The 12761-nt window shown below is 45.3% G+C and overlaps 1 protein-coding gene across 1 annotated transcript in view; it reads right to left on the bottom strand.

Annotated features, from left to right (window-relative positions):
• The window catches only part of LOC119181338 (vitellogenin-6), a 38139-nt gene that overhangs the window by 11161 nt on the left and 14217 nt on the right, over positions 1 to 12761 (bottom strand). Inside the window, exons 11-20 of the mRNA XM_037432553.2 lie at positions 11265 to 11435; positions 10092 to 10292; positions 8833 to 9053; positions 8010 to 8116; positions 6667 to 6956; positions 5306 to 5426; positions 4289 to 4535; positions 3069 to 3357; positions 1882 to 2094; positions 310 to 594 (exon numbers count right to left, since the gene is read on the bottom strand). Of these exons, the coding sequence (XP_037288450.2) occupies positions 310 to 594; positions 1882 to 2094; positions 3069 to 3357; positions 4289 to 4535; positions 5306 to 5426; positions 6667 to 6956; positions 8010 to 8116; positions 8833 to 9053; positions 10092 to 10292; positions 11265 to 11435 (2145 nt within the window). The remainder of the gene's footprint in view (positions 1 to 309; positions 595 to 1881; positions 2095 to 3068; positions 3358 to 4288; positions 4536 to 5305; positions 5427 to 6666; positions 6957 to 8009; positions 8117 to 8832; positions 9054 to 10091; positions 10293 to 11264; positions 11436 to 12761) is intronic.

Raw genomic sequence — 12761 nt, 5'->3', positions numbered from 1 at the left:
TCCCTTTTCTCCTTGCCACCGTGAAGAGTAGCAGGCTAGAAACCTGCTTTTCATATCGATCTCTCCTCCTTCCTTGTCACCAAACATCTTCTACACCAGTTGTCGGATGATGATTACGGTATATACAATGATGCCATATGTACACGAATAATATGCTTAGTCACCACCACATGTAAGCACAAAATACCCATTCACGCTGCTTTAGGGGAAGTATGTTCGTACTCGGTCAAAGTTCTCCATGCGACCAGCGACGTCTAAAACTTGCACCAGCCTATTCAGTGACGTTGCGCGCTGCCCTACACAACGTACCTTTACTGGATCGGTCTCGCCAACGGCGAACGGCGTGCGGTCGTAGATAAAGTTGACGTTGTGCAGCAGCAGGTCGCGGGTTCGAGTGTACACCAACTCGGAGACGATCTTGCGTTCCCGCTGGCCCCTCAGCACCAACTCGCCGTCGACGATGGTCGTGTATGAGCGAGCCTCGTCGCGTACCGAGAAGGCCGGGTCCCCGATCTCGGAGGCGTACTTGGACTTGAATATCTGGTTTCCGCGGGTCTCGGGAGTCAGGAACTTCCAGCCGAACTTCAACTCGAACTGCGCAAGAGAAGTCGGTTCAACGACGTCAGTATTGCTAATATTAAGAAATTCATGAAAGATCTCCCAGTGTATTGTCCCAGTGTGATGTCATTAATGGAACATTGTGCTGTAAACGACGATTGACGCAATCGTAGCTCACAGATTATTCTTGAATGCGTGAGTTCAGTTGATATTATGGCAATATTTAAACGCATAGCGCTCTCGCTAAATGTTGAAAGTCAAATTAGACGAACAGTGCCGAACTTTCTTATTTTAACCGCATTGCATTTGAACGTAGTATGCAAACAAATCTGAATTGGTAGTATTTAAATTCACAACATTTTTTTTCATAAATGAATAAGTTGCGCAGATATTGCGGCACTACTTACATTGTCCAGAGCGTTTGCTCGTACCTTGTGAAAATTAGCGCAAACAAATGGGAGACACGAGACGAGGACACAGTATAAGCCCTGTAGCAACAACTGAAGTTTCCTGAAACATATCATCGTTGCAAACTCGCCCACATCTTTATTTCACTCGTATCGGGTCAGGCGTTTAGACTTTTCAAGTTGTATACAACTGCAGTTTAAAGACTAACGTATGATGATTATCTTTGGTATCTACGTATAAACCTATATGGTGTCGGCGCATAAACAAACTCGTTCTACATTAAGCGATATATTTGTCTTTCTCCCATAGCTGGTGCTTCTCCTGCTTTATTTTTTTTATGAGCGCCATGTGCAACGAAGGCAACATTGTGTTCCACTTGACTTATTTTTCACCGGAACCCACCTAAATTCCAGATGCCGCATGGTACAAATGACATTGCTTAAATATGCATCTACCTTTTTGTGACATATAATATATTATAGCCATTTTTATTCATTTACCGCCTACAGCAAACGATCTTGTAGAAGCCCCGCCGTGGTGGTCTAGTGGTTAAGGTACTCGGCTGCTGACCCGCAGGTCGCGGGATCGAATCCCGGCTGCGGCAGCTGCATTTCTGATGGAGGCGGAAATGTTGTAGGCCCGTGTGCTCAGATTCGGGTGCACGTTAAAGAACCCCAGGTGGTCGAAATTTCCGGAGTCCTCCACTACGGCGTCTCTCAGATTCATAAATGCAGCTATGCACGCGGAATTATGGTGGTTTCGGGACGTTAAACAACACCACATATCCATCTATCTTTTGTAGAAGCGAATACCGCAAATCCTCGAACATTCGCCACAATCCGCCTCGCTTTAATATCTGCAGAACAAATGTGTTCGCGTGTTGTGTGCCCATGCACGACGCTAACGGGTGCTTACCTCGTTTGTGATGTCTCGGTTAGCTGGCGTTAGGATAACGTTGAGCTTCCTCGGGTGCCACATGGGGTTCTCGGTGAGGTAGTAGTACTTCTGGCGGAGGTCGCCGAAGTACCAGAAGTCCATCCACGATCCCCAGAAGTCGTACGTCTCCAGGAAGTGGCCGTCCACTTTCAGGCCGACGCCGAGCATGTCGTGGAAGTACTCCTTCTCGAACTGTGCGGCAAAATTAAAAATAAAAAAATCATACGTCTGTTTCATATCGCTTTAGTAGAAACCACATGTTTCACACTTGCGTACAGCGGTGCGAAGCAATTTTCGACTATATAACCTTTGCTTTTTATTCGAAAGGAAGCTTCACTTGTGGCATGAACGCCACTGTGGACGTGAACTTAACTTTTCTTCGGCCACTGTTTCAAGAATATTGGCAAATCAGCAATGTAACTTTCCAGAAATTGTTTCTAAGTTGAGACGTTCGTTCTACGAACGTCTCAACTTAGAAACAATTTCCCTGTACGAAAACTCTACGAAACTCTACTTCCCTCTACGAAAACGAGAAAAAATGTGGACAGGACGATGTAGAAATTATTCGCTGCCGTAATCAAAGTCACCTCCTCCCTCTCCCTGCGCGCGGTCCTGAATTTGACTCAAACACGAACTCTATCTAAGCACTTCTGGGCTCGTGGCCAACTGGAGTTTTACAGTCGCACGCTTTAAAATCATTAACACGTTTTTTTACAAGACAGCGGAATCGCTGACAAGTATTAAGAAATAACGAACTTTCATTTGTATAACACATGTACTTAATATGTGCAGTATCATGTGACACCCATCATGTGTGTGTTGTGAAGTGAATGACGTGTCGATTATTATGTACACACGAGGGAATGCATCTTCATGAGGACCAGACGTGTGCTCTGCTGTTTTGTGCTGGGTGGACCGAATATTAACGAGGGACATTATCAGAGACTTCATTCGTTGACTTTCGAACATTTCTTTATCATTATGTTGGGATATGTGCTTATAAGTGTGTCTTTGCATATCTGTGCCCAAGTGTTCTATTTTCGATGCACTGCTTTGTATGTTTTACTTCAAAATACGTGTTCAGGTTTCACTCAACGGCTAAGGAGTAGCCGGCGCCGTAATGGTGCGCCAACATCTCCTTATATATCATATCAGTAAGCACTGACCTTGTGCAGATCTTCGGGCAGGAAGATGTCGACGCGGGTGTCCTCGTGAGTGACAGGCAGGAAATTCTCGAAGCTCTCGACGAAGCTGAAAGGCTTGAACTCGTAGTGGAACACTTCGTGCGGCGTCTGCGGCCGCCCGTGGATCTTGAACTTGTGGTCGACGAAGCTCAGACCGGCGTCGAAGTTGAACGGTACCGAGATGGCGCTTCGGCTGTCGTAGCCCACTCCGACGCTGACCTTCTCGAAGGGCAGCAAGACGCTCGCAGTTTCAATCATGTGCGTATCGTACCTGTCGGAAAAACAAGAAATGAACACGGTTCAGCCGCAAAGGGGAAGGGAATGTGAGAGCAACAAATTGAAATGTTATACGATGTAAAACCAGCAGCGAACTCCTTTAGCATGCGATGTGCCCTGTAGCTCAGTAAAATTCTGCCGTAAAAAAAAAAAAGGAGCCGCTACAGCGAGTGAAGCCACCTTGATGATGTCTGTCGTTTCACCGCAAACCGAGCTGTTAGAGCACAACATGTACAGAGGCGTGAGCTGTCTGTTAGTCTCTGTCAAGATAGGGTGCGCGCGACTGCGTCCTCAATTTTGAGGGAAATTGCGGGCAGGTCTGTTCATGTGATTATTGGTGCCGAATGGAACAAGCAAGGTTTCACAAGCTCAATTGCGTAAGCCAATTTTTTTTTTAGTGCTGAGGCAGGGCATACGCTAGTTTTTACAATCAATGACCGATTCAAAACGTTTAAATCTATATATTTTATAGTCACAATAAATAACGCTATGAAGCCTCACCACCGTGAATGATGATGGACAAATCGTCTGTCCAGAAATAACTGCTTGAGCCAACGCTGGATTTGGCTTTAAAGCCAGCGTGGTGTTTTCTCATGTAAATATATTTATACATTACCTCCCATTGAGCGCTTTTCTTTTCCGATTATGTTTCAAGGGTGATCCGATTTCCCTGTTCCCGTCGCGAATCGCTTCCGTGAAATGCCCCTCGGTCCTTCTACTCAGATTCACTGGCTTGGGCAGGAGAGGAGAGGTGTCTTATTCTTCGCCCCCCCCCCCTCCTTTAGAAAAACAATTCCGGGCTACGCTTCTGGTCATATTAATTGTCATATAGTTGCCGCACTCTTTCTGTAACGAAGCATTGGAATTCAAAGTGAAACTATTGTTGAGAGAGGGTACATCGGAAACTGGAGGACTTGTGAACTTACAGGAAGTGTCCCTGCATCTTGACGCCAATCTCCTCGATGTAGCTGCCGTCTGGGGCGACCTTGACGTCGAACTTGAAGTCCTTGTTCTTGTAGTTCACGAAGAACGGCTGCTTCTGCTCCAGGTAGAAAGGCAGACCGAGCTCGGTTGGCAGAAACAGCGACATGTCCTCGCCGATCAGGAGTTTCTGGACCTTGAAGTCCTTCATCTCACCAGCAAAGTTCTTGATCCACGAGAACGGGTCGGCTCCTGGGCATTTTCGATAGAAAATTTTACGTGAAGGGAAGCGACGAGACGTCGCTGCTGACATTGCGGGCTTCTACGGTTTTTATCAGTGAAGTGCACATTGCGGAAGTTGGCGTAAAATGTACCCTTGGCTACAACACGGTGGCTATTTGGGCTTCATGGTACCTCCTCGGTTTGTACAGCATAATTGGCAAGAAAAAGCATTTCTTTGTACGCAGAATGCTCCAAGGTGACAAGATAGGACAGATCACGCTTCTTCCTGCGCCTTACGCTGGAATCAGCATCCGCATTGTTGCAAAGGTACCCCACCGTACTTCTAGCCGGGAGAACCTTAATCGCACTTTTTTCATTCTTCTTGGGCGTTGCGAGACCTTATGCTCATATGACGTAGCAAAAGTTTTCTCTTTAGGCTCATCTTCAAGTGTACCATGTCCTGTACTATTTTAATTTCTGTTCCTCGGGCATTATGCACGCTTAAGATGTTTTTTTTTTTTCTTGTCGGATACTCTTGGCTAATCTATAGGTAGTGATCTTAGCAGTCTGTTTAGCTCTCATCAAGTATAGGCTTGCGCAGTCAAGAAAATGTTCCCACTGCCCACACTATGTTGACACTATTTTTCCTGCGCTAGCGAGCGTGTACACGTGGTCAATGAGCGGCAATGCTGCAACTTTGTGGTATGAGCATCTCGCACCACTTAGCCAGCGTATTCTGCTTGTCGATCTAGAGCCCAATAGCATGATTTGTATTGAGCACAATGTCACGCCGGGCTCACCTTCAGTGAACAGAGGAGCCAGCGCGGTCTCGTTGAAGGTGAACGACATGATCTCGTTGTTGAAGGCGGCCACCCGGAATGTCACGAATGGCTCTCCGTAGTCCCGTGTCTTGATGTGGAGCTGTTCGGCAGAAGAAGAAGGACGACGACAAGATAACGTACGTTACGCGTACTACGCATCCATCAAAAGCGTTCGGTCGCTCGCGAAATGGTTGACACATGAATGAAATACGTTACTCGTTATAATGCTGTTATGACGCAAGATAACACAGTAACGCAGATGCACCAGGGAGATGACATGTCGCTGCACTTTCGTAGAAGTGTGGCAGTTTGGGCTAGTTGGTATGACATGACGATAGTTATAGCACGAGAATAGAACGACGACAAATGTGGCACGTGAACAGGTGTCGTGCATTAGCAAGCCCTCCGTGTCTCTGTACGAGAAGGAACTAAGGTTCCTCGAAGGTTTCGGTGCGCGCAAGTAGCTATATTACATTTACTTTTCTTTTTCGTTTCCGTACAAACTCTTCTTTGCCTTTTTCTGTGATTTTGTTTTTTTCCCTTACTCATGAATTGCTCTTGGTGCCACATTGTTTTTGTCACGTGGTTTACTGTCTCCTCTATATGTTTTCGCGCTCTGCGCAGTGAAGTCAGCTGGAAGTTAGCGCTCGTGTCCTTCTTGTCTCTTTGTCGTCGTTCTGTTGTCGCGCTATAACTATCGTCATGCACTTTCGTGTTTTTTTTCTACAATACTGCATGGCGTGTTTGTAAAAAAGAGTAATAGGTAAGGGAACTCGAAACATTGCTTTCAATCATTCGTTCACTCTATTTTTCAAAGATACGAAGGTTATGGCAATACAATGACACAAGTAGGGGACAAGAATCCCTCTGTCAAGACTACTGACTACTCCACGCTCTTTGACGCCATGCTGCGAGAGCTTTTTTTTTTAAAAGTGGCCAGTCTGGGTATCCTCCGACTCTTGGACACGGTAGCTTCGATTCGAGTGAAGCGAAATGCAATGGGACTTCTCAACGAGAGAATTGTGGCGCAAACTACGAAGGAGTAGGAAAACGACAGATGACAGGATAGACTTCGTTCTCAGTTTTTGCCTCAATTGCATCGTTAAGCTATGCACTAACTGACCCAAATAGCCGTTCTTCCCAACATTGCACTTTGCTAATGCGTTAGCGCCCGTCAGGTCCGATTTGGGTGCACATTCAAGGACCATCGGTGGGTCACGATTAATCAGCAGTCTGCCAACGTGGTGCGCGTCATAATCATACTGGTATACCGAAGCTTTGGCGGAACGAGATTCAGAGTTCCCCAATCTAGGCTCTCCACAGGATGTTTGTTCACTCACGTTTTGGTCGATCTCCTTGACCTCCTTGTTGAGCGAGATGTCTCGCGTGGGCCTCTTGCGTCCGAAGAAGTTCCACAGGCTGCGCTCCGGGTGCACGTCGCCGGTGACGCGGGGTCCGTACACCTTGTCGAGCAGCTGGTCGAGACCCCAGGCGTCGAAGGTCACCTCGAGGCTGTCGTAGTTGAAGTTGTTCTTGTAGTCGTTCATCTTGAACATCACCGTGCGCGGCAGGTAGCTGTCGTTGGCCATGACGTACGAGAGCGCCGTGAAGCCGCCGTAGTCGTACTCGGCTGCTCGACGAAACGAAAACGCCAAGAGTGCGACATTAAAAGCCGGTGGCAAGTTATTTTTTCGTGCACTTTGTTTCTTCTCATCTACATCACCATTACTTATAAAAACACCCCCTATACTTTCCTTGGCATTATTGTCTGTTAGTTCTCGTGCATGTTTTGTTTAACAAACAAAAAAACGAGTCCTTAAACATACACTTTTCTTCAGTGGTATATATAAGCAGCAACATGTCATGAGCATGTCATGAACATGTCAAGACCTTTTTTTTATTCAGTTATGAGGATTCCGTAGTGCTTAAGAACATGTTCGTGCTACTAAGAATGTTTTTTTTTTTTCGTTCAATACGTGAAGGCTTGGGAGGTGTGCGCTTGATCAAGAAATATAGCCGAGATGTCGAATAGCTGCAGTCGTCTACCTTTATACGTATAGTTAACTTAGTTCTCGATAACTGTTAAGTATAGTTTTTTTTTCTTTTATTGAAAAAGTGCTGTATTACCTCGATACAAGTAACTTTGACTTTTTAAATGCTATCATTCTAAATGTTGCATTTGTATGACGCATGACGGCTGAACGTCACTGCATTATGCTTCATTAAATTGATAAATTGACAGTGAAAGGCACACTTTATAGTGGCGGTATAAGTTTTTTTTTTTTCTGAAGAAATCGATTTGGCTAACCTACACTTTCCCATCAGTGACAAAGTAAGGAAATGGCAAGAAGTACACTGCTTGCCATGAGGCTTCCCTTCTTTTTAATCAAGGATATATTATACATAATGAAAGCCTATGTGATTGTACACGAGTAAAATTCGTCCGGGCGTTTTACCGATCCATGTCAGCCTGTTCCACTGTGCGCACTAAACAACAAATCGAAGTGAAATAAATTGGAAACGTGAGTTATTTTTATTTCGTTTGATAAATCGTCTCTCTTGGCGTTCGAAGCACTGAATATTTTGTTGACTCATTACTGGTATTGCATCAAACAAGAAAATATTACTGGCTTGTTAATAAGCAAACTGCGCTACGCCCAATGTGCGATTGTGCATAACTTACGCTCGTATCCGCTGTTCATCATGATTTTCGAGTAGGTCCATTCGTTGATGTCTTTCAGTACATCGGCCTCCTCGATGATGGGTATCACATATCGGAGGTGCTGGGACCTGGTTTGTGGGTATTGAAATTGCGTACTTTAATGGTACTATGGCTTGTAAAGACAACCTTCAGAACGCCTGTAGCAGCGTTCACACTCTCCAAAAAAAAAAAAAAACTCTGCTCTCAATTAGGAAATTGTCTCATCCCGTTAATTTCGTGTACGACTAACTGCCCAGTTTCCTAATGAAAATTGGTCTTCCTTCTCGCTATATATAACCTTAAGTTGTTGTTCTTGAAGCACTCAATAAGGTCAACACATGATGCATTAGGAATGGAACGGGGACAACATCAAGAACTTTACTAGTAAATACGCTGAAAATATCAGTTCATGTGAATGTGCACCACTGTACGTACGGCTTCTTACACTGTGTATGTGAAGCCGCTGCGACATTTTGAACTTCCTACAACGATTTTAAAAAGTTCTTGAACAAGGGGTGTTGCAAGAGGCACACGTTTAGACAATTACGTTTGTCTTCTTCAAGGCAACAAGTGCTTCTAAGCACTTGTTGTCTTGAAGAAGACGTTTTCGAAAAAGAGCAGTCCACGTTTTAAACGTTGGCTCCAACAACACTTCGTTCAAATATTTTTTATCACTTCATGCTTCTATATTTAACTGAACTTCTGCCTTATTGCAGTTTAGGTCCTGTCTATCAAATCGGTCGCGGCGGCACATACAAGATCTTATAGCGCGAAAAACAACATTTAAAAGTTAGTGTTAACTTACAGATCGAAGTGGCATGGGTATTTCGACTCGGCGAAGCTCTTGAAGAGTGTGTAGACGAACGTGATGACCTGAGTGTTAGGCTCGCTTGTGACCAAGTCGGCGGCGATGGACTTCAGGAGGTAGAGGTCAGGATGGGTCCTCATGACGACGGAGAAGGCGGCGATCCGGATCTCGTGTGTCTCGGTCCAGTTTCGGTAGATGGGCAACAAGATCTCGCGAACCTGCGTCGTCATCACAGTCCACGAGACTGAATGATTGCACGCATGCAATACCAACGGCCGCTTTCCAGCAAATTTATGTGTTTCGTGTTTGTAAGCGTCAAAGCCGTCTCTTTCTAAACGCTCCATTCTTGAGTGCGTCACGTGGTTTGGCACTGCTTAAGTAAGATCAAATCTATAAACCGTCGAAGACAATTTAGGTACAGAGTTTGATAACAGCTCACTATAGGGGAATTGGTTGGATTTATGTGAGCTGCAACATATGACCTTTCAAACGGATTGAAATGATGACTAGTACTGGATTCGCCTGTGCTTCGCGCTCTTTCAGCTGCGTAAAGATCCGTGAGGCCCGAAATCGTTCTGTCAAAGAACAAAGCTCGGTGAGATTTCAGAAGTTTCACTTCCCCACCTTGACCCTCATAGACTCACTAGTTTGAATCAGCTCTCGTGCTTCACTAAGCCATTCTTTTACCCGAAACAAATGCCAAAACACTGCAATAAAGAGATTCGCAGGAGCGTTCTAAGCATGCTATCTCGAAGACTAGGCAATTCCGTGTACTAAGCATCATTACCGAGATGGCTGAAGAATCAGCGCCATTGTTTTACCGAGTAAATACTGTAGTAAACGCTATGAATTGAAGCACGGGGGAAAACTTACTTTTTTATTAGATGATCGTCAAACTGTCGCAAACGGCTAGCTTATCGGGATTCTAACAAAGGTATTACAGACCGTAGGTCGGCTAACTCAATCTTGAGTCGACTCACTCAGATTGACTCAAACTCACATCGAGCTGTGAGTCTGAGCGATATCGAGTTGAGTAATATTTTGGTGAGTTTGTCTCGTTGAGTAAAACTTGGATGAGTGTGAGTTCGAGTGAGCCATAAGGGCGTGGTACATTTTATGAGGGAGGGAACCTGGCCAAACTCTAAATTTTTTTGTTGACTTGTGTAATACGAACTGGTCGTCTCTAGCTTCTTACATTATTTATGTTTCCCTTACGTGCTGTCATGCAGGCGTGAGCAGTTCTGCCGGTTGCTCACCTTCTCCGGGTACAAGAAGGCGGCCTTGGTCATGGACCAGATGGCGACCATTCTCAGGTAGGCCGGGTACTTGTTGGTCTTGTCGCGGACGTAGTGAGCCAGGTACGGCAGAGACTCCTTGACGGCAAAGTTTCCGGCCACCTTGATGTACATCATTTTCTCGGCCACAGTCATCTCGCGGTCGTACACGGGCACCAGGTACTGCGAACCAAACGGGGCGGTTCCGTTGCGCGTCAAGAGCAGAGGCCGACAACTCGGCCATCTTGAAGAGATCGTCAATCGTCATCAACGCTACAGTCGTTCAATCAAGAACTTCGTGGGAACTGCGTGTAAAAAGTCGCATACGCAGCACGTAAGCTGCGAACCGTATAGGACGTGGGCGTGACAGTGGTTTGTGTTATTGCGAGGTGGTTTGCCGCCCGTGAGGCGCGGCTCTACGTTCTCTACTAGTTGTCGCCATGGCAACGCCGCTTCTCAGACGCGCAATGCATTTTGACTCGCAAGCAGCACAGAATACTTCGGTAACAAAGAAGGAAGAAAACAAGAGAGAGAGAGAGAGAGAGAGAAGGTGGAGATGTTAACCAGACACATGCCAGGTTGGCTACCCTACACTGCGCAAGTGGGAAAGGTAAGTGGAAAGACATGAAAGAGAGGAGTAATAAAGGAAAGTAGGGAATGATCTAGTGGGCTGACGCGTATGTGGGGGTGGCACCATACAATATTCAAAGGCGTTCACACAGGTCCGTATAGTTCCCGAAAATCACAAAAGTACTTTAACAGCCTCGTGAGCCCTTACGGGAGATGTGAACGGTGCTCCAGCAACATCTGCACGGAGAGTGGCTGATAGTTCAATCAGAGCGACGCGTCAGAAAGTTTCCCGCCATGATTTCGAAGGCTTTGGTGGGCGTGGAAGCGTCAGACTGTGCGCGGTAAAGTGAAAGACTTTGTCATCCAGCTTCAGGGCTCCTCCGCTAGGCGGCGCCACATCCTGGATCAGTGTCACTTTAAAACGCTACTTCAAAACATATATCCTGCTTACATTCTGAAAAAGACGCTTGAATGCCTCACTATTTATACCTTAGGTACTTTTCATTCGCGCCAGGATTTAATAACGCGTTCTTTCCTCCTTTCGACGTCTGTCCCTCCAACAGAGAGTGGGGGCGTTATACTGACGTTGTAGTATTTGGTGGCGACTTCGGGCGTGCAGATCACGTGGTCTTTGGCGTCGTTCCAGGTGTTGTGGTAGTTGAGGATGCAGCTGTCGTGCACTATGTTGCTGAGCGACTGCAGGCAGGCTGAGTGCAGACTGAAGGTCTCTCTTACGTAGCTTGCCTCGCACAGACGCTGCGATGATTGGAGGGGGAAAAAAAAAGGTCATGTTACAGGCCATTCAAGCAGAAAACATACAGCAAGAGAGAGAGAGCTCCTTATAAAAGAGCAGACACTTCTGCCGGCTTATATAGGGCGCGCACATGCTACACTGTATAGGGGAAGGGTATTGGTGACAAAAATGTCCTAGGGAGGAGCAGGGGCAGAAAAAAAAGGAAAAACAAAAGAAAATATTATTTATTTATTTATTTATTTATCTATTTATTTATTCATTTGTTTATTGGTACCCACAGGGCTTACAAGAAGCATTGTACAGCGGAGGGGCTGAAGTAAATGAAAAGAATATGATCAATACACGTACAAAGAAAAGTTGTGAAAAAATGTTACATCGAAAGTAAAAATGTGGTACCATTAAATAGAGTACGAAAGTTAACAAACAAGATAAGCTTATAAAAGACCTAACAAAAAACAGAACGCAAAAATACACTTTTACGTCGCAACTAAAGCGAATTATGGTCGTGATATCTTCATGTCTCCACGTTAAGGGGAGGATGTAGGTTACGTTAGAGCTTATCTATTCGGTAAATTGGTCAGAGAGATTCGGTCAGAGAGAGACACTTCATCATCGACTCTACCTCATAGTGTCTCAAGAAAGACTCTTTATTATGGGTCTTAAAGGTGGGGAAACTAACTAGCCTACGTCTAGTTTACTACCTCACACATAGAGAGGGGAACAACAGAATAAAAAAAAAGACAGACGAAGAGAGACACATTCGAACGCACACTTCACACCGTATCACAGGTGTTTGCTGAATTCTGTTGCCTCCGAGAACTGCATGAGGGTTGGTTTGATTCTAGGAAGCTCAATATAACGTATACGACAAAAGAACTGAACGGTGAACAGCTGCTGTTCGGGCATTTTGTGAGGATTTTCCTAGGACAGCCATAAACAGGTTACGAGCTCAGGTTGCCGTTGTCTTCTGATTTTAAATTGAAGCATTCTGAAGGAAAAGTGCGATAGAATGAAAACGTCTGTTATGCACTAAACTTTCGGTCGCTGTAATGCCTACAGTGCAGTCGCTCATCGAAATAGCTTCTTTTAATATTAAAAGCGTTAACGTGTGCACGATATTATTGGAAATGCTGAGACCTACGTTAAAGCTTTGTTGATATATATGGCAGATGAGTGGCAAAATTATCCCCTTGTGTTTCCCTGCCCGTGTGAACCCACCTACTATCCTCGGCTTAGAGGGAAGTATTGTTCTCTGACATAAAGAGTTCTCGACAGGATTACTCGTCAATTTGAAGGCCTTCTGAGTTGTTACGTATGGCCCTTATACT

This window comes from Rhipicephalus microplus, chromosome 10, assembly GCF_043290135.1.
Source record: "Rhipicephalus microplus isolate Deutch F79 chromosome 10, USDA_Rmic, whole genome shotgun sequence".
Lineage (NCBI taxonomy): Eukaryota > Metazoa > Arthropoda > Arachnida > Ixodida > Ixodidae > Rhipicephalus > Rhipicephalus microplus.
The sequence above is the reverse complement of the archived record's forward strand: the minus strand, read 5'-3'. Positions and strand labels throughout refer to the sequence as shown.